This window comes from Oryctolagus cuniculus, chromosome 17, assembly GCF_964237555.1.
Source record: "Oryctolagus cuniculus chromosome 17, mOryCun1.1, whole genome shotgun sequence".
NCBI lineage: Eukaryota > Metazoa > Chordata > Mammalia > Lagomorpha > Leporidae > Oryctolagus > Oryctolagus cuniculus.
The window spans coordinates 44,165,653-44,186,897 of record NC_091448.1 but is presented as its reverse complement, the minus strand read 5'-3'; the positions used below and the strand labels follow the sequence as shown (position 1 = coordinate 44,186,897).

At 47.5% G+C, this 21,245-nt stretch overlaps 1 protein-coding gene across 2 annotated transcripts in view; it reads right to left on the bottom strand.

The window, feature by feature from the left end:
* Positions 1–21,245, bottom strand: part of SUPT6H (SPT6 homolog, histone chaperone and transcription elongation factor) — a 51,077-nt gene that overhangs the window by 14,420 nt on the left and 15,412 nt on the right. For both annotated transcript variants that reach the window (XM_051825412.2, XM_008271024.4), the window contains exons 2-20: positions 12,032–12,171; positions 10,177–10,335; positions 10,001–10,077; positions 9,473–9,665; positions 9,214–9,298; positions 8,506–8,779; positions 7,799–7,900; positions 7,429–7,545; positions 6,972–7,061; positions 6,694–6,836; positions 4,801–4,949; positions 4,563–4,661; positions 3,658–3,787; positions 3,426–3,576; positions 3,122–3,276; positions 2,728–2,923; positions 2,215–2,354; positions 1,976–2,093; positions 355–431 (exon numbers count right to left, since the gene is read on the bottom strand). In XM_051825412.2, coding sequence (XP_051681372.1) covers positions 355–431; positions 1,976–2,093; positions 2,215–2,354; positions 2,728–2,923; positions 3,122–3,276; positions 3,426–3,576; positions 3,658–3,787; positions 4,563–4,661; positions 4,801–4,949; positions 6,694–6,836; positions 6,972–7,061; positions 7,429–7,545; positions 7,799–7,900; positions 8,506–8,779; positions 9,214–9,298; positions 9,473–9,665; positions 10,001–10,077; positions 10,177–10,335; positions 12,032–12,140 — 2,564 coding nt within the window. In that variant the 5' untranslated portion in view covers positions 12,141–12,171. The remainder of the gene's footprint in view (positions 1–354; positions 432–1,975; positions 2,094–2,214; positions 2,355–2,727; positions 2,924–3,121; positions 3,277–3,425; positions 3,577–3,657; positions 3,788–4,562; positions 4,662–4,800; positions 4,950–6,693; positions 6,837–6,971; positions 7,062–7,428; positions 7,546–7,798; positions 7,901–8,505; positions 8,780–9,213; positions 9,299–9,472; positions 9,666–10,000; positions 10,078–10,176; positions 10,336–12,031; positions 12,172–21,245) is intronic.

The following is a 21,245-nucleotide window of genomic DNA, read 5'->3' as shown; positions in this document are numbered from 1 at the left end:
TTCATGCAGGGGCCCAAGCACTTGGGTCATCCTCTGCTGATTTCCCAGGCGCATTTTTTTTTAGCAGGGAGATGGAATATAAGTAGAGCAGCTGCGTCTCGAACTGGCACCCATATGGGATGCTGGTGTCACAGGCAGAGACTTAACCCGCTGTGCCACAACACTGGCCTCAGCAAAGGGCTTTAAAGACAAGGAGGAAAAACATCCTCATGGATACCCCCTGGGAATAACATCAAAATGCTACATGGGTACATGCCTGTTACAATGGGCACATGCCAGATTCAACAGTAAGACACAAGTGATTTTGGGGTCAGAGCTTTGAACCAGGCCTGGATCAATCCCCTGCCCCCCTACCTGTTCTCTCCTGCAACTGTCACCACATGAGGCTTCTTGTTCAGAAGAAATTTCTTTAGTGTTTCAATGTCTTGAGCCTGGATTGAAAGAAAATTAAAGCTGAATGGCTCTGAGGATGAGGAAGTTTTAAGCGGTTAGTGAGCTATACCCTAAGCAGCTTCAGCTCCTGCAAGACCAGAGGACAGTAAAAACTGCAAGGGTCTTAAGATACTACCTAGTCCAAGCTGCCACCAAGGACCCATTCCCCTCTGCTCTTGGACAGCTGGCTGGCCACCTTGCCTCTGCTCTGTCACTCTACTAGAGCCTCACTCCACACTACCAGCCAGCTGTGGTCTGACAGGAAACTGGTCCCTTTTACTGTGAATCAGAATATGTCTCCCTCTAATATTTAGCCACAAATCCTAGTTTTGAACAAGCAAAATAAGGAATTGGTGCCTGCCCTCTTTGGGTGAGGGCCCTTTGAAAAGGTCAACGTGCTGAGTATGTTTCCCAAAGACTTCAGCTTACGGCTTAATTTCCAGCACCTCACATCTGGACATCTGGACACCCTCACAGATTTTGTGGATGTCTATTCTCACAATAGAGTTGAGTTCTGCAGAAGACCTGAGTACAGCAAAATGAGGGAGGCAGTGGTATCACAAAAGAGTACGGCAATCAATGTATTAAGATCGAAAATCAGCCTCATCTGGGCCCAAGGGAACTTCTCACCATGGACATTCCTATAAACTTCGTGATCTCCATCCATAGTGCTGTTATGTTCTGCTTTCCCAGAAATGCTGCATATCGTTTTGCTTCTTGGGCTGTCTCCAACTTTCAAGTACTCTTAATTTTCTAAGTAGAAGGATTCAATACTTCTGTTATTCTCCTAAATCTGGCTGAGCTATGAGTAAGTGGTCTCTTGCAAAACCATATGCCCAGTGGAGTATGTACCTCAACAAAGCCTTCTCTCCTTTTCAAATATAAAGCTCAGCATTGGACACGATACAGCGCATGCTATCTAAGCAGAACACAAATCAAGGAGCCCAGCCCTCTGACATGGATATAAACACATGTCAATATTTTCTAAGATAATCTTACTTGCAGCTTACACTTAGACTGTGGTCAACCAAATACTTTGGGTCTCATTTATACAAACCATTGCCTGATAGCCCTATTCTGAGATCGTCATCTCCATTTCAAGATTTAAAAAAACTAGATGTTTGTTAAAAAGTTTTTTGGGGCTCTGCCAACAAAATTGTAAAATCCCATTAGAATAATAACATGAATCCTAACTCCTTTTCCTTGGAGAAAGAGATACAGAAAGGCCACTGCAGGCAAAAAGCTGGCGTCACGCCTCAGTGGCTTTCAGCTCCTGGAACAGTCTGACCCAGATGCTGGTAATAACAGAGGCAATAAAGGCAGGTCCAGAAGCACACAAGGCCTAGGGACTGGCCTCAATCCACAAGTAAATTCTGCACCAGATGACTTGAGCGCCACCTACTGCCCACAGTAGGGATGAGAAGTCAGTGACCACAGCAGAGATGACCAGTCTTGCATGAGACACTGCTTAGACCATAACTTTATTTCTGCTGAATAACGTGTACTCCAGATGTACACTTGGTAGCTTGTGCCAGGCACTTGCCTTTTTTTCCCGCTCTTCCTCTCTCCATGCAGTTCGCCGTTTGGTGAAATGGGGCAGCCGGAGAAAGTCTGTCACTTCTCCTTCACCATTGACCAGAGCACAAAAAACAGGGTGATCTCTGCCAGCCAGACAGAAAAAGAACAGAGCGATAATCAGCAACAGGACTGTGAATAAGAAAAGAATGAAATGAGGAAGACAGAGAAGAGATGGTGCCGGGCAGGCCAGAACAGGCAGTCTACCTGGCAGAGGAGAAAGCAATGCCTAGGACTCGGATGCCCTTCCCTTGGTTCTCATCCATGAAGTCATCATCTTCTTCTACATGCTGATCCGGTCGGTAGGGCGCCACCCTCAACCAGTTGTAGAGCTTTCGGCTGCAGGCCTAGGGAAGCAACACATCAGACACCACGGTTATCAGGCTCACCAACTATGCTAAGGAAATGCAGGCACACAGGTGCAAGGGCGTCCATTCACATGTGTACGTTCCTAGCCCCTGGCAGGCTTACAACCTGAGGGTAGCCCTTGCTTCTGAAACTGAAGAGTACACAGAAGTAAAGACCGCTTGGACGAGCAGGGGGGAAGGGGCCGGTGGAGTGAAGGCCATGGAGGCGGTCCCCGCGGCCTTGTTCGCACTGCCTCTCACATTACGCTCCTCTTCCCCCTGAGATTCTCTACTAGCTGAGATGATTCCTTAGGAATTCTTTCACTCTAGTCTGGGAAAATCACACAACTAGAGGCAACCAATCTGTTCTCACCTTTATGACATATTCCTTGGCTTCAGACAGCAGCTTGTTCTTGAGCTCCTTGGCCATCTGCACATAGAGAAACTGCTGTAAAGCTCGCTCGATGGCCATGGTGCGCTGTCTGTTCCACTCCTGCACCTGGTGGCTGAACTCATCTCGGTAGTAAAACTGTTTGATCTCTTCAAAATACGTCTGGTCACTGCCATAGCTGAGAAAAGACACAAAGCTGTGATGTCAAGGATGGAGAACAAGTGACAACCAAACGTCCATGAACACTTCAAATAAGCCAGGGACAGTGGCTTGCTCAATTCTGAAACTTGGGTTCACATTCCTGAGGAGCCTTCCCTACAGCAAGTTCCTCAACCAAGCCTTCCCCAAAGATGCCCTGGGCCAGGGCTTTCCTTACCCTTCTACTCCCTTCATATCTATGCTGATGTCGATGGTCAGCAGCCCTTCATCTTCAGCCAGGCCTATCTTGAGGAACTGGTCATCTCTCAGTTCCTTAACAGGCTTGTTCTTTAAGTACTTGAAGGAGTAAGCGTAGTGGGCCTCATCCACATCCTGTGGGCATCAAGAAGGAATTATGAGCCTATGCCCAGGCTGCACTCAGCCCTGGGGAGAAAAGCCTGCCTCTCAGCTAAGCAGAAAGCAAGAGACTCAGTTCAGAGAGCTGGGCCACACCTGGAATCCAAGCCCTTCACCCGGCTCACCTTTCTACCTTTCTTGGTGGGGGTTATATTGAGCTTGGCTCTTTCTTGGAAGGTTTGCCTTAGGACCTGCCGGACAAGGGGTTCACGGGCAATCTGTAGGGCTACCATGTAGCGGGCCCCTTCCAGCACAGCTTCTGGAGTAGGGAACTGGCTGTGGGGAAAATGGTGCAGCTGCAGGATGAGGGAGTCTTCTCAGGACCCCTCTGCCACCAGCCACCAGCTGCATGCCTACCTGCACACGTAATCCTTGGCCAGCTCGAGGGGCTCGGCAGGGAACTGCTCTGTCTCATGTCGCTGGTAGCTGTCCCGGAGGTTCTCCCCAAATTGCTCGGGAGTAAGCCCAAACTTTTTGGCTAAACCATCTAACAAAAACAGGAGAGTGAAAGGTAAGACAAGCTGGGCTGACCCACACCTCTTGGCTTTCAGAGTCTAGAGCAGCAATTTTTGGGCACTAGACTAAAGGGACCACACATGAGCGAGACCAGACTGCAGATGAGTAAGAATGGCCAACACTGTGGCCTTGTGGGGTTAAGCTGCCCTTCGCAGTTTAGCATCCCATATGGGATTACTGGCTCGAGTCCCAGTTGCTCCGCTTTCAGTCCAGCTTCCTGCTAATGTGCTTGGGAAAATAAGATAGACCAAGTATGTGAGTCCCTGCCACCCATGTGAGATATCATAAAGTGCCTGGCTCCTGGTTTCAGCTTGGCTCAACCTGGCTGTTGGGGCATGTAGGCAATAAACCCAGAAGACAGAAGATCTTGCTCTGTTTCTCCCTTCCTTTGTTGCTCTAGCTTACAAATAAGTAAATAAATTTTTTAAAAAACAAAAGCAGGGTTTACTGACTGTAAACCCCTGATGGGCTGTTACAAGGCAGAAGAAATAGGATGATTCTCTTTCCGAGCCCAAATTTTTCATTACTCCAGATATTTGGGGAAAGGCTAGACTGTTACGATGGGGCAGGGTTGAGTGGAAGAAGCACATGTGTACGAAGATCATGTATTAGGTGGTTCAGCATTGAACTGGTAATGGATCCAGACATCCTTCTGTCTTCCTATCCACAGTCCTCTTCTTGGATAACAACTCCCCTTGCTGAAGTCTAGAATGCCCAGGTTCCAAAGAAGCTGACTTTTTTTTTACCTAGCCCAGCGCTCTGGCAGATGGTGTACATGTCTCGGCGGGAGGCCTGCTTGAGCTCTGGGCCCCTCTGCTCCTCATCTTCTGCCTCCTCACCTTCACCTGAGGAGAAACCAAGTTGTGCTCTAGTTTCCACTCTCTCTCAAGCATCTGACAGAGAGGCAGCCCCAAAGGAAACCCAGCCAAGGGCATCCTGAGCAATGCCACGGCCACCAGCCTCCTGCACTTTCCCAGCACTCACCTTCTTCATCTCCCTCTTCCCTTACACGCTTCAGCTTCTTGCGGCTAGCCTTGGCAGCATTCTGCATCTTGGGGATGTCGCGGCCATAATAAAGCAGGAAGTGGTTGTAGACATCTTTCAATTCATCCATTGACTGTACATCCTTGAGTCTGAAGGAAGGGACATAAGATCTAAGTTGTCACTGGGGAAGGAGTGGACCCCAGTGTTGCCACAAGAGGTCCCAATTCCCAGGAGGCAAGATCCCAACTAAGATGGGTGCCTATATGAGAGAACTTGGAAATGTTTGTGGAGAAAAGGGTAAGTTTATTTGGGAGCCAAAAAAAATTCTTGAAATCTATGCTTAGTTTTTTCTTAAAAAAAAAAAAAAAAAAAAAAAGTATTAAAGGTTGGGGCTGGGGGCTCACTTGGTTAATCCGCCTGTGGTGCTGGCATCCCATATGGGCATGGGGTTCTAGTCCTGGTTGCTCCTCTTCCAGTCCAGCTCTCTGCTGTGGCCAGGAGGGCAGTGGAGGATGGCCCAAGTGCTTGGGTGCCTGCACCCACGTGGGAGACCAGGAAGAAGCACCTGGCTCCTGGCTTCGGATCGGCACAGCGCCGGCATAGCAGAAATTTAGGGGGTGAACCAACAGAAAGAAGACCTTTCTCTCTGTCTCCCTCATTGTCTAACTCTGTCTGTCAAATAAATAAATAAAAGAATAAAAAGGTTGGGGCTGGTGCTGTGGCATAGTGGGTAAAGATGCCACCTGCAGTGGCAGCATCCCATATGGGCTCCGGTTCAAGTCCTGGCTGCTCCATTTCTGATCCAGCTCTCAGCTCTGGCCTGGGAAAGCAGTAAAAGATGGCCCAATTCCTGGCCATTGCAGGAATTTAGGGAGTGAAACAGTAGATAGAAGACCTCTTTCTCTCTCTGCCTCTGCCTCTCTGTAACCCTACCTTTCCAATAAATCTTTTTTTTTTTTAGATTTTTAAAAATTATTTATTTATTTGAGAGGTAGAGTTACAGACATTGAGAGGGAGAGACAGACAGAAAGGTCTTCCATCCGCTGGTTCACTCCCCAAATGGCCACAACGGCTGGAGCTATGCTGATCCGAAGCCAGGAGCCAGGAGCTTCTTCCCGGTTTCCCATGTGGGTGCAGGGGCCCAAGGGCTCAGGCCATCTTCTATTGCTTTCCCAGAGAGCTGGACTGGAAGAGGAGCAGCCGGGACTAGAACCTGGCACCCATATGGGATGCAAGCACCAAAGGCAGAGGATTAACCTAGTGTGCCACGGCGCCGGCCCCTTTTAATTCATATTTTCATGACCTTTTTGAGTACCCTTGTGTTCTCCAATTACAGACATACAACAGTTCCAGACCATAAATTAACTGAAACCAAGGGATCTTAAAGCAAAGAAGGAATATGTCAAACAAAAATGGTGACTGGTGGCTGTTAGAAATGGAAGCAAAAAGGGAGAAGCCAAGGCAGCAGTTAAGTTCAAAGTCTTGAGATAATCCTTATCCCTCCTCCTCAGCTTCACCTCTCTGACCACTAAAACCCTGTGCTCCTCCCCCCGCCCCCACCTCACTGCAGGCCTACCTGATTCTAATTTTAATTTGGTTTCCCATGTAGCTTTACTACGCGGAATAAACGTATAGACCAGCAGATATGAATATCCAATCCTTTTAACAGTTAATTTCTTGTTAAATAAATCAGTGTTTGTCTTCCATAGAACAATACAGATAACTAAGGTGCATTTGTATCAGAAAAAAATTCCATTTGATGGGTTGACAAGACAGATATCTAAGGGATGAGGCCTGTGCTAACTTTGCAAGGTAGCACTGGACCTGAGGGGCCTGCCTTGGTCTGAGGGCTCCTTGTGATGGAATAAACCCTGCATGGCATGTGCTACCTACCTTTCCATGTCTGTGGTGTCCAGAGCTCGGATGCCATCAGCAAGAGGTTTGTCGGGGTCTGCAGAGATTTGCTCATACTGGTAGGCCTGCATTTTCTCAAACAGCCGTGTTAGGTTCTCTTTACGGATCCTCAGCTGGGTCCACTAGGGCAGGGTAGGGCAGGTGTGAGGCTGGCGTTCAGCTCTGGAGACCCAAGCCTGCTGTTCCTCACCAAGTGAGGAGACCAAGTGTGTAGCTGTGGTGCCCAACTCAGCCCCAGGGCCAAGGAGGCACATTACCTTTTCATCCCATTGCCACACCCTCCAGAGGTCATTGATATGCAACTCAGGCTCCACATACTCCTTTCGGTAGAAGGCTATAAAAGGCACCTAGGGTGGCAAGGAGACTACAGTCACCAGAAGAAAGATATGCACGGGTGTCCTCTGCCAGAGGCTAATAACTTCTTGGATAAAGAACTCCAGAAAATTCAATGGTCAGAAGCTCAGCCTCTCTCATGCACCTATCCAGGGCATAGTGCTGGTTCCGATAACAGATAACAATGCTGCAGCCATGGTTATATTGTCCCCTTGATTACCAGGGTTTCTTTCTGTTGCTAACACCTTGAGTAATGCTAACACCCTGAGTAATTTCTGCAGACAGGGGAAGGGATCTCCTGACCTGACTTAGGTAGCTATCTTTTCCTCCATCTCCTAAGTGAATTTGTAGTCAATGGGATACTAGAGCTCCAGGTACTACCTCAAAATGCTGATTTCGCATGAAGCCTAGGGCTTCTTTGATCTTCTGAATTGTGCTGGGCCCCTTTCGACTGAAGCTGCTGGTTGGCTGTCCTCGATCTAGGTAATCACAGCTTTCCTATGGTAGGAAAAGGACAAAGAAATGGCCACAGTGAGCTTGCTTTGTCTTACCAAACAAAACTGCTTAATACAAGAGGACTAGAAATCTAGAAAGAGTTCTCAGTCCCCCACACTCCCATTCTCTCTCTCTCTCTCTCTCACACACACACACACCCACACACACACAGTATAGGGCAGAAGATGAGTGGATCCCCATCTTGATGAGGTGGATTTATGGTTCATTTTAAAAACCAAGGATCTCTTTTGGGTACCTGTAAAGAAATGGTTGGTGTAGCAAAGGCATTCCTGTAGATCCAGTCAGCTTCTTCTTCAAGCTCATCATCTTCAGCCCCCTTGACTGGGATGGAGCGGAGCTGCAGTAGATAACACAATAGGGTTAGACTGACCTTATATCCTATCCCACTTAGGGTAAATATATACCACTTTTGGACAGAAACAGGCACTTTTTTTTTTTTTTTTTTTTGGACAGGCAGAGTTAGACAGTGAGAGAGAGAGACAGAGAGAAAGGTCCTCCTATCCGTTGGTTCACCCCCCCCAGTGGCTGGCACGGCCGGTGCCGATCCAAAGCCAGGAGCCAAACGCCTCCTCCCGGTGCAGGGCCCAAGGACCTGGGCCATCCTCCACTGCACTCCCGGGCCACAGCAGAGAGCTGGACTGGAAGAGGAGCAACCGGGACTAGAACCCGGGGTGCTGTCGCCACAGGCGGAGGATTAGCCTAGTGAGCCGCGGCGCTGGCCAGGCACACATTTCTAGTATCTAGCCATCATGCTGTGCTGGCATGAAATAATCATTTCATAGATTTGAAGTATACCATTCAAAATACTGTAAGCAACGTGGGCCCTGAGTCAAACAGAATTCAAAGCCCATCCTGGAACCGACTCCATGTCAGATTGCTGCTAGGCTGTTTTCCAGTTCCCCGATGACAGACTGGCAGAAGGCAGAGGCTGCTGTTTCTTACCTGAAACCTCTCAGGCAGGTCAGTGGCTCGGATTTCATTGTCTTGATCTGTGAGGTGGCTGCTTTCCAGCTCACTGGGTTCATACATCTCAAAGATGCTCCTGCGGCTCACCCGCTTCTTGGTGGTTTTCTTGGGGCGTACTCGGATTTCACCCTCGGCCTCGTCATCCTCATACTCATACTCTTCCTCCAGCTCTTCATCATACTCATTGTATTTCTCAAATTCGTCATAGTCAAAGTCCACGCCGAAGATCTCCTGGGCTTCTTGCAGGGCTCTGTGAGGAGAACAGGCAGTTTGGCCCACTTCAAGTGGAGAGAGAAACACAGCCCCTGCAGAGATCCTTCACTTGGCTCAGGGAAACTAAGAAGGTTTGGAGAAATAAATAAAAGTACCACCATGGAGGAAATGGCTTAGCTGGGGGATATTTCTGGGAAAACTAGTGTCTATCAGAGGCTTAAAAGCCCATCTTTGGACTTGCTGGTGACAGGACTCAAAGATGGGCCTATATCCTGCTCGGTGGATCCATCTTGGGTAAAGGCATTAGAGTTTTCCGTTTCAGAGAAAGCAGCCATTGCTTAGTACAAGTTATTTGCAACATGAAGAACAAGAACTGAAAACTGGCAATGTCCCATCTTTGGCAGAGGCCGCTGATACCCTTGACAGCCCAGTCGATGCCTTTACCACTACCGTGTAAGAGACCCCACTCACGCATCTGTGTATCCAGGAAGCTTTTTCCGCCACTTAGGTTTCTTCAGAGGCTGACCATCATCATCCACAATGAAGTCGTCGATATCTGGGAAGGGAAGAAAGGGGTTAATGCTCAGGTGTCAGGAGGCTCCTGAAAAGGTACCTCTTTGGGTCAGACGGCTGGTGGTCATAGCTGAGGGTTGGCTTCTGAGCCTGCTCCTAGGGATCAGGGAATCCCGACACCCATTAAACACTGGCTTCCCTGCCCCGCGCCACATACCTGACTCCTCATCATCTTCTTCCTCCTCCTCTGGAGGAGCCATGGGAGCCTCCACTGCCTCCTGCCCTTCTTCCCCTTCCCCATCCTGGAAGATTTCCTCAGCAATCGCCTCTTTTTCATGTTCCTCCTTTCCATACTCCTCTTCGTCATCGTCCTCATCATCTGACATTTTTTTGACACGCCGGTACTTTTGCTAGGGATGGGAAAAGCTGCCTCATCAGGGTCTGGAGGGATCTGGCACAAGGAGGCCTACTTTCCAGTCTCATTCTCGTCTTCCCAGCAAAACAATGCCAGTCAAGGGAGGGGGGAAAGAACTTGCTGAGTTCAAGGTCCACCCTTGAAACCTGACAAGCTTTCCTCTAACAGGCACCCAGATCTGGGATGCAAATTAAACCTCAATAACACAATGACACTGAACATCGCTGTTTCCAATGCTCCCCAAACTATTCTTTTGTGATGTTACTCCTCTCCCAATGAGACCATTTCAAAGGCTTCTGTTTCACCCCCAGGAACAATGAACACACTTACTCCTCGTTTAACTTTGACACCCAAATTCTCTTCAATGAGGTCGAAATCATCATCCTCCAGGCGGTCGTCAAAAGATGCTGAAGAAAACAAAGTGTTACCCATGGTAACAAGGAGGTCCTTCCCACACTCTAACTTCCACACAGCAGCCTCACCCAGGCAGAGGACAGATCACTCACTGCGTTTTCTCTTCTTATGTCCAACGTCATCTTCGGAATCACCGGAGTCACTACCCTCATCTTCCTCCCCTTCCTCTTCATCATCATCATCATTGATAAAACCTTTCAGGTTGCCTTGCTCGTCCTGATCATCTAGGTTCTCCTCTTCTTCCTCCTCATCTGGAAAACATGCAAATGTGAGACATAGAGACTGGGGAACAGGCTGGGGGTAGGGCAGAGCCACCTGTTGAACCGGCATTATCCAACTGTTATGTTCTTAATGACCTGGATGCCACATGAACTCTTCTACCTCATGGAAAGGTGCAAAATATGGCCACAACTTAGAGCAGCAGCATCTGGAAAGGATGGTTTCTTTCCTACATTCACCATCTCTCCTTAGGTAAGATGATCTTCCTAATTACTCTGGCTCCTCAAAATCATTACCAGAGGCTTCACAGCCACCGATAACCTTGCTTTCCTCAGTTTATAAACTTAGCAGCTATATTTCCTCTTTCATTGACATATTTGACTTTTTTGAGAGACAGCATCTGCTGGTTCACCTTCCAAATGCCCACAACAGTTGGGGGAACTGAAGCTGGGAGCCAGAAACTCAATCTAGGTCTCTCATGTGGGCGGCAGGAACCTAGCTACTGGATTCATCAGTGCTGCCTCCCAAGGAGTATATATTTAGTAGGAAGCTGGAATAAGAAACAGGGACTGAACCAGGCACTCTGCTGTGAAATGTGGGCCTCTTAACCAGCGGGTTAACCGCTAGACCCAACGCCTGCCCTACACCAATTCTTTTGATAAAATACACATTCCCCTTCCCTCCTTTAAAGTCAGTTCATGGTTTTACTCTGCTCATGATTCATTTTTTTTCTTAAAGATTTGGGGCCAATGCTGTGGCTCAGCGGGTTAACTCCCTGGCCTGAAGCGCCGGCATTCCACATGGAGAACGATTCGAGTCCTGGCTGCTCCTCTTTCGATCCAGCTCAATGCTATGGCCTGGGAAAGCAGTGGAAGATGGCCCATATCCTTGGGCCCCTGCACCTGCGTGGGAGACCTGGAAGAAGCTCCTGGCTTTGGATCGGTGCAGCTCCAGCCATTGCGGCCAATTGGGGAGTGAACCTTCGGACGGAAGAACTCTCTCTCTCTCTGCCTCTCTTCTTTGTGTAACTATGACTTTCAAATAAAAAAAAAGTCTTTACAAAAAAAAAAAAAAAAAGATTTATGTATTTATTTGAAAGGCAGAGAGAGAGAGAGGAAGGGAGGGAACGAGGGAGGGAGGAGGGTCTTCTATTTGCCAGTTCACTCCCCAAATTGCTGCAATGGCCAGAACTGGGACGATCTGAAGCCAGGAGCTAGGAGCCTCCTTTGGGTCTTCCACACAGGTACAGGGGCCCAAGGACTTGGGCCATCTTCTACTGCCTTCCCAGGCACATTAGCAGAGAGCTGGATTGGAAGTAGAGCAGCCAGTTGAACTGATGCCCATTTGGGATGCCAGCACTGCAGGCTGTGGCTTTACCCACTATGCTATAGCACCAACCCCTGTATTTATGATCGTAAAGGGCAGCCTTGGTAGAGAAGTTGGAAAGTAGGAGTATAAATACCAACACTGCTACGTCTGAAAGTGGGAAGCAACACATGTGGATTCCGATTTACTGTTTGTCTCCTCCACTATTGTAAATACCACAATAGCTGGGTGTCCTATTCTTAGTTCCAGGCACAGTGCCGAGCAGACAGGTGCTCAGTATTTTCAAGCTGGTGTCTCACGTGTGAGAACGTCAGTACTCAGCCTGAGCCTTTTATCAACAAAAACCCCGTCATCCAAAGCCTAGCAATAGTGGAGTGAAGCTTCAAGTTCAGGCCTCCTCACCATCATCTTCCTCTTCCACGAATTTCTTGGTGACTCGGGGCACCACTTCGCCGTCATCATTGTATTCTTCCTCTGATTCCTCAGCCTCGCTTTCCACAAAATCAGACATTGTTGCAGCTTCTCAGTCTGCCTGAAGACGACTAGGGAAAAGAGGGAGGTAGAGATAAAAAATAAGACTCATGTTTTTACAGAGGGCTCATTTTTAAACCTGCCCACAAAGAGCTTCTTAGCCATCCGCCATGGCTCTGTCCTCTCAATCATTTCCAATTTGGGAAGAGAGAAGATGGCTCCATCTCTTCCATTTTCCATCCCCTCCAGGGTTGCTCCTCCCATGTATACATACTTTTAAAAAGACGACAACTGCAGTAGACTTACAGACCTTTCAACTTTCTTTCCCAAAGAGTTTGACCTTACTTACCATGTGAGGGCAGGAATGGACAGATGAGGAAAGAAACTAATGTCGGGATAATGGTAAAGGCGGGAGTATGATAGCAGAGTAAGATTATATGACTTGCTTATAGGACATTTGGGATACAATAAATGCCAAATTTATGAAAAGTGCTTTCAAATACAATGTGTTGGGGCCGGCGCTGAGGTACAGGTTAATGCCCTGGTCTGAAGCGCCGGCATCCCCTATGGGCACTGCTTCGAGACCCGGCTGCTCCACTTCCGAACAAGTTCTCTGCTATGGCCTGGGAAAGCAGTAGAAGATGGCCCAAGTCCTTGGGGCCCTGACTCGCATGGGAGACCCAGAAGGAGCTCCTGGCTCCTGGCTTCAGACTGGCGCAGCTCCGGCCGTTGCAGCCAAATGGGGAGTGAACCAGTGGATGGAAGACCTCTCTCTCTCTGTGCCTCTCCTCTCTCTGTGTAACTCTTTCAAATAAATAAATCTTTAAAAATAATACAATGTGTCTGGTTATTAGCAGAATCAAAAGGAAAATTCCTTTTGAACGAATTCAACAATATTCATGAACTTCAGCCTGCTTGTGTGAGTATACTGCCTGGGAACCTCTGGGTGGAAAGTCGGCATCTTAGACCACGATGCTATTTTTATCATTTACCTCCTCTGCAAAAAACTCTGAAAGGCTTCCATGGCCTACACAATAAAGGCAACATAGTCAAATGCAAAGATTGCTGGGCTGGAGAGTAGAAATCAAGTCTTGGACTCATTACTGACTGGCTATGTGAAGTCAAGCCAATTACTGGATGTGTCTAACAAGTCTGCATAGTAGTTTCTTCATCTGGAAAATGGCAATAATACTACCCACCTCACAGGGCAGCTGAGAATAATACAGGACTTAGAGGAAAGAACCTACTTTTACAGTGTTGATCAAGTTTCAATTTGAATACCAGGGCTAATACTCCTTAGCATTTTGTAATTTTGTATCAACCATCTCAACCCCAACTTTATGTGTGTGTGTGTGTGTGTGTGTGTTAAGATTTAATTATTTATTTGAAAGGCAGAGTTTGAGAGAGACAGGGAGGGACGGAGAGAGTGAGAGAGGTCTTCTATCTGCTCGTTCACTCCCAGATGGCCAAGAGTCAGGAGCTTCTTCCAGGTCTCCCATGTGAATGACAGGGACCCAAGTACGCGGGCCATCTTTCGCTGCCTTCACAGGCCATTAGCAGGGAACTTGATAGAAAGTGGAAAAGCAGGGACATGAATCAGCACCTACATGGGATGCCGGTGTTGCATGCAGGACTTACCCTGCTGTGCCACAACAGTTCCCGCCTCCCAACTTTATCTTTTATTTCCTTGCTCTCAGACTCATCCAAAGCTTGGAAATGACAGTGGATAACTCCAATTATAACACAGAGTTTGATGGTCCTTGAACAGGACTTTTAAAATAAATAGCACACAGCACAACTCCATTATGGAACCTGAAGCTGGCTGCTGAATAACTCTCAGCCCTACTTCTCACTCTGTGCTTCATGATGGTCTAACGTGTTTATGTTCCCCTCTTCCATATGAGTAAAAGCTCCTGAAAGACAGAGGCCACATTCCAACTGAAGGACTAATAAAAGCCAGGAAAACACAAATGCTCAATTGGGAGGCATTATAAGGCATTTTATGTTTCTGTTCTAAAAAGGAGCATCATCCCTCTAGGTGCTCTGCACAAATTAGAAATTACTAAGTGTTAAATAAATTAAATTACCTTTTCATATTGTTACCATCTTCCCAGTTAAAGACAGCAGTGGGAGAAGAGAGGAGGGTAGCTAATGGCCCCCTGAAATGGTTTAAACTCTAGTAGGAACCCTTAAGATCTATGGCTCTCATTCTCTTGAAAATTACCCTTCCTGATATCACTCAATACCATAACTAATTAACCGAAGATTAACTGAGCGGCGCTGTGGCATAGCGGGTAAAGCTGCCACCTGTAGTACTGGCATCCCATATGGGCCCAGGGTCAAGTCCCAGCTGCACCACTTCCGGTCCCGCTCTCTGCTCTGGCAAAATAGTAGAAGATGGCCCAAGTCCATGCTCCGCACTTGCATGGGAGACCCGAAAGAAGCTCCTGGTTTAAGATTGGTGCAGCTCCAGCCGTTGTGGCCATCTGGGGAGTGAACCAGCGTATGGAAGACTCTCTCTCTCTGCCTCTGCCTCTCTGTGACTCTGTCTTATAAATAAATAAATCCTTAAAAAAAGAAAACAAAACTGAAGGTACTAGGTTATGATGGAAAGGGAGGAACAATGTTCAATTCTGGGCTGAGGTTTCAAATGTCTTTCTTTTCACAAACTCTTCTGAATGCCACCAGGTAAAAGCACTCTGCTGGGATCAGGAAATTTGAAGAGAAGCAGGTCTGTTCTCATATAGGCAACTGTCCAGCAGAGGGAGAAAGATAACTAAGGAACATAAATGAGTTTTACTCATTTTCAGAGGCATATAGAGAGGGCACATAAAGAAAAGTAGAAAAAACCACACAACACACACACAAAACCCAATCCAAACTAGTACAGATCTCTCCTGGGTACTTTAGTTTTTAAGAAAGTACCTTAAGAATGCTGATTATTGGGGCTGGCCCTGTGGCACAGCAGGTTAACGCCTGGCCTGAAGCACCAGCATCCCATATGGGCGCCGGTTCTAGTCCTGGCTGCTCCTCTTCCAATCCAGCTCTCTCTACTATGGCCTGGGAAGGCAGTAGAAGATGGCCCAAGTCCTTGGGCCCCTGGACCTTGGGAGACCCGGAAGAAGCTCCTGGCTCCAGATTGGCACAGCTCCGGCCGTTGCGGCCAACTGGGGAGTGAACCATTGGATGGAAGACCTCTCTCTACCTCTCTCTCTCTGTGTAACTCTGACTTTCAAATAAATAAATAAATCTTTAAAAAGAATGCTGATTATTACACACCTATCACATGCCAGACACTTAACCAATACTCTATTAATCCCTGCCCTGTGCTATAAGTTACAAGATGTCCCTTGCCAGTAAAGCAAGAAACAGACTGAGATATAGTCATCTGTTGAAGTCTTCCATCAACTCGAAGTGGTGAGACATCAGCTAAGATCTGACGCCAATGCCACTGCGGACGGCACTAGATCAGCAATTCTCAGGTGCTCCTTCTTCCTCTCATGAGTGTGCAGTGGAGTCTCCCAGAGCTGCATGATGTGTGGTATCACAGCAGACTGAATGCAGAAACAGATACGAGAATACAGCTATAGTCTACGAAGGCAGACATTAAAAAGTTTTGGGGGGAATAAAAACAGGAAAAGAATGCTACTAAACTATTTTTGAAAACTACCGTTTCTCATAAAAACTGTTATTTTATTAAGATGTAGGGGTTTACTATTTTAAAATTAACAATTACTTTAAAGTGTCTATTATAACTTCTCATCTGATCAGTATCAATAGATATAACTCACATAAACAGAATATCTTTGGAGTCCTAAACAATTTTTTAAGGGTAGAAAATGGATCCTGAGACCAAAATGTTTGAAAGCCACTGTAAAGGCTGTGTAGGGCTATGACACCGGAAGCTTTGGGGTCAGACTGATGCCCTTTTTATGCCAAGATCTATATCCTTAAGATCATTTAGCCTGAGCATTACCAAAAGCAAATCTGTAAATTTTTGCCACCTGAATCTGGGGATCTAACTTGACTTTTGACATTGCTCCCCCTTGGCTGGCACTGCGGCTCACTAGGCTAATCCTCTGCCTTGCGGTGCCGGCACACCGGGTTCTAGTTATGGTCGGGGCGCCGGATTCTGTCCCGGTTGCCTCTCTTCCAGGCCAGCTCTCTGCTGTGGCCAGGGAGTGCAGTGGAGGATGGCCCAAGTACTTGGGCCCTGCACCCCATGAGAGACCAGGAGAAGCACCTGGCTCCTGCCTTTGGATCAGCGTGGTGCGCCAGCTGCGCGGCCATTGGAGGGTGAACCAACGACAAAGGAAGACCTTTCTCTCTGTCTCTCTCACTATCCACTCTGCCTGTCAAACAAACAAACAAAAAACAGACATTGCTCCCCCTCAGTCCTAAATGGAACCATTAAAAATAGATATGGGGTTGGCGCCACGGCTCAACAGGCTAATCTTCTGCCTGTGGCGCCGGCACAATGGGTTCTAGTCCCGGTTGGGGCGCCGGATTCTGTCCCAGTTGCCCCTCTTCCAGTCCAGCTCTCTGCTGTGGCCCAGGAGTGCAGTGGAGGATGGCCCAAGTGCTTGGGTCCTGCACCCCATGGTAGACCAGGAGAGGCACCTGACTCCTGGCTTCGGATTAGCGCGGTGCGCCGGCTGCAGTGGCCATTGGGGAGTGAACCAATGGAAGAGGAAGACCTTTCTCTCTTGTCTCTCTCTCTCTCTGTCCACTCTACCTGTCAAAAAAAAAAAAAAATAAATATGGGCAGAGCCATCCCATGCACAGCTGGTTTTAATTAGGCTATCAGACCCATGAATTCAGTCTTCCAAGGCCTCAAGACCTTCCACTTAAGTGCCAGTCCCTGCAGCCCAAGTCACAAGACAGAAACAGCCTACTTGCTGAAAGTGACAGCCTTCTTTTGTCCCAGGGCAGCTGGCGCTCTGGGCTGCAGGCAGCTTGGGAGGAGAGCTGTTGAGCTCCATTCCCTCCCAATGCCTAGGCTGGCAAGAAGGCACACGCTGTGTGCTATGGCTGGGGAGTGCCTCCAACCTAGCTCCAAGCCAAGACTTCCAGCTGAAGGAGGTGTGCCAGGGCATCCTGACTGGCTGCAACTCGCAGGCACTTGATGTGCACAGTGTGCACAGAGGTACTGCAGCAGCACTGCAGGCTGAGGCTGACAAGCAACAGCCACTCCAGAACACCGGCACTAGCGCTTCCTTCCTCGTGATTAGTGCTAACAGATGACATTTGGGTTGAGCCTCATGGGGTCTGGGTTTCATATTTAGTATTATGCTCTTCAAATTCTCCCCATGTTCAGACTAAGTTAAATTTGCAAATGGAAGAAGTCTAGAAGGGGAGTGCGGTGGTGGAGGGAGAAGGTTTCTCCAGGAAGCAGCACAGCTGCAGTGCAAGATGCAGCTCAAAGGGAGAGGCCCGTGGTTACCATGACATTCTCAGGAAGAGGAATGGAGTCAGGATCAGACTGCCACAGGGGAGGCCCTCAGCCGGCTCTCCCTTTGAACAAGTTAAAGGAGGCAATTAAGTGGAGACTACCCGGTAAAAGACCTAGAGTCGCTTAATTCCCCTCACTTGGCAGCTGCAATTAACAATTGCTTTTTTTTTTTTTTTTGCCAGTGTGGGGGGATGGGGAGGTGTCATGCTCCATGCTGGGATTTGGGTATATAAAAATAAGTAAAATACACTTTCTACCCTGGTGAAGTTCACACCACACTTCAAGAAAACTTGTAAATAAAGCATAACTATGACAAAGGCATAACTAATATTGTATTACGTTACATACCAGGATTATGAACAATACAAAGAGGCCAAAGACCTTAGAAAAGGTGAAGCCAGAATGAAGATGCAACATGAGCAAAAGCCTGGGCTCAACAGGGCCTGGGTCCAGGAATATCCTCAGGAGTCTGGTGTGGAGATTCAACCATATGATACTCCACTGGGGCCAGCACTGTGGCACAGCTGGTTAAGCCGCTGCCTGTGACACCTGCACCCCATATCAAAGTGCTGGCTGGAGTCCCGACTGCTCCTTTTCCAATCCAGCTCCCCAGTAATGTTCCTGGGAAAGCAGCAAATAATGCCCCAAGTGTTTGGGCCTCTGCCACCCATGTGGGAGACCTGGATGGAGTTCCAGGCTCCTGAGTGTACCCTGGCCCAGAACTGGCCTTTGTGGCCATTTGGGGAATGTATCAGTGGATGAAAGATCTATCACTCTCTCTGTAGCTTTCTCAAATAAATAAATATATATGTATATATTCCAAAATGTACATCTGATAATGTTGGAATCTTAATAAACAACACTGTTAATAACTGCTCTTAATAAAATAAATAAAATGGGTAAAGCCGCTGCCTGCAGTGCCGGCATCCTATATGGGCACTGGTTTGGGTCCTGGCTGCTCCACTTCTGCTCCAGCTCTCTGCCATAGCCTAGGAAAGCAGTAGAAGATGGCCCAAGTTGCTGGATCCCTATACTCATGTAGGAGACCTAGAAGAAGCTCCTGGCTTTGGATTGGCCCAGCTCTGGCCATAGCGGCCATTTGGGGAGTGAACCAGAAGATGAAAGACTTTTCTCTCTCTGCCTTTCAAATAAATAAATACATAAATCTTAAAAAATAATTAAAACACATTGTTCATTTTCACATTTCCTTGGGGGACAAGGGCAAAAGAAGAGCAGGAACAAGTGAATTATGTAGCTAAATTCAGAACCCCCATGACACAAAGAGGTAATAACAGTTACTGAGCCCTGTACAGCACACAGAGTTGCTGCTCTAACATAGGGGTTGGTCAACTTTTTTTCTATAGGGCCTAAGTTGCCACCGTAGCATGCATGAAAGCATAGCAGGGGTTGGTGCTATGGCATAGTGGGCAAAGCCACTGCCTGCAGTGCAGGCATCCCATATGGGCACCGGTTCAAGTCCTGGCTTCTCCACTTCCGATCCAGCTCTCTGCTATGGCCTGGGAAAGCAGAAGATGGCCCAGGTCCTTTGGCCCTTGCACCCATGGGGGAGACCTGGAAGAAGCTCCAGGCTTCAGATTAGTACAGCTCCGGCTGTTGCAGTCAATGGGGATTGAACCAGCAGATGGAAGACCCGCCCACCTTCTCTGTGTAACTCTTTCAAATAAATAAATAAATTTTTTTAAAAAAAGACAACATGCAGATGAGTGAGAATGGCTTGATTCGACCACAGCTTGATAGGCTGCTTAGTGACACGCTGATAGATGCGTATAGAAGATCTTTAAAAACCTGATGACGAGGGTACCACAGGATTCCCCTAAGAAGCCAGTCTAACCTGGTTTTGAGGATGTGACCTTAAGGAACAGAGTTATGTGCAGGAGCTGCCCTCTTTGGAGGTGGAGGAGAGTGGTGGACGGGGAACAGTACAGAAGAAGCTTCCAGCACAAAGCTTGCACTGTGGCAGTACACAGAGTGTTAGTTTGGAGAGAGGGAGAACAGTTCTTAAGTAGTAGGAAAAAAAGTCATAAAGATCTTTGTAGGGTAAATGAAGCATCTGGGACTCTGTGCTAAAGGTACTGGAAAACCATTACAGCTAAAGAGCTTAATATACTTGTTAATTCAACAAATACGGATTTAATTAGTGCCTGCCACATACCAAACATACATAAGACAAAGTTCCTGCCCCTAGGACACCTGTATTCTGGTGCTCAGACAAACCACAAACAATAAAATAAAGTGCAAGGAAGGAAATGCACACCCTCACTTCGGAGAGCGTGAATTTAGTTAGAGTAAGAGGTCAAGAATGGAAAGATGTGACATGCACAGCTGGGGAGAGAGGTTCTGGTAGAAAAAGTAGACAAGAGATATGTAAGTGATGTCCTTAGGCCAATGTGACTGGAGCAACGTGAAGGCAGCAGATATGAGAGGCTAGGCTTGTTCTTCAGAGCATGAAGGCCACAGACATGATCTGACTTGACGTGATCCTGCCACGTGGAAAACAGACTATCAAGGATTTGAGAGGTAATGGGGAAAACAGAGGATACTGCTCTGGTAGTACAGGCAAAAGATGACAGTGGCTTGGAATAGGGTGGAGGCACTGGAAATGGAGAAGACAGATTCTAAATAGATTTTGAGGGTAGAAGTGGGAGGACTTACTGAGACCGAGGAATGGGGCTAGTAAGGGACAAGAGTCAAACATGACACTCAGAGGGCTGGCTTTGGTAATCACATGGATGGGTCTACCAGTGAGTTGGGGAAGATCAGGTTTGCAGTGATGGGAACATCAAAATTTTCTTTTGATTATGTTGGCTTGGGGTGCTTACGTGATATTTAGGAAGACAACATCCTGTGGCAGAGTGCCAGTTTGAGTTCCAGCTACTCTGCTCTGATTCTGCTTCCTGTTAATATGCCTGGGAAGGCAGTGGGAGTACTTGGGCCCACACCACTCACGTGGGAGATCTGTTGGAGTTCCTGGGTCCTGGCTTCAGTATAGCCTAGGCCTGGCTGTTGCAGCCATTTTGCAAGTGAACTGACAGATGTTAAGATCTCTATCTCTTCCTCTCTCTCTGTATGACTTTGCTTTTCATATAAATAAAGCTTTTTTATTAAAAAAAAAAAAAAGATACCTACATGGAGGTAACTGAATAGGCATTCTGAAGTATGATTTTGGAACTGAGAGAAAAGAGGGTTGGGCTAGAGATTTAAACTTGGGAGTTACCAGATTTCTAATGGTAATTAAAGATGGGGGACTGGATCAGCTAAAGGACGCATGTAGAATACTCAGGACTAAACTGAGAGAATCCAACATTTAGAAGTTAGGTTGGGAGCAAATGTGGTTAGCCAAGCACAGTGGGAAGGAACAGCCAGATAAATGGAGAAAACCTACCAGCTAGCAGCGAGGCCTTAGGAAAGCCAAGAGTTTCAAGAGCAACTGTGTTGAACATCCAGAAACTGAGGAAGAACAAAGTAACCACTGGATTTGGCAACACACAAATCACTGTTAACCTTGACAAGATCAAGAGAGGTCAGTCTGGTGTAGGTAGAAAACAGTAGAGGCCGGCGCTGTGGCTCACTAGGCTAATCCTCTGCCTGCAGCACCAGCATCCTGGGTTCTAGCCCCGGTTGAGGCGCCGGATTCTGTCCCAGTTGCTCTTCTTCCAGTCTAGCTCTCTGCTG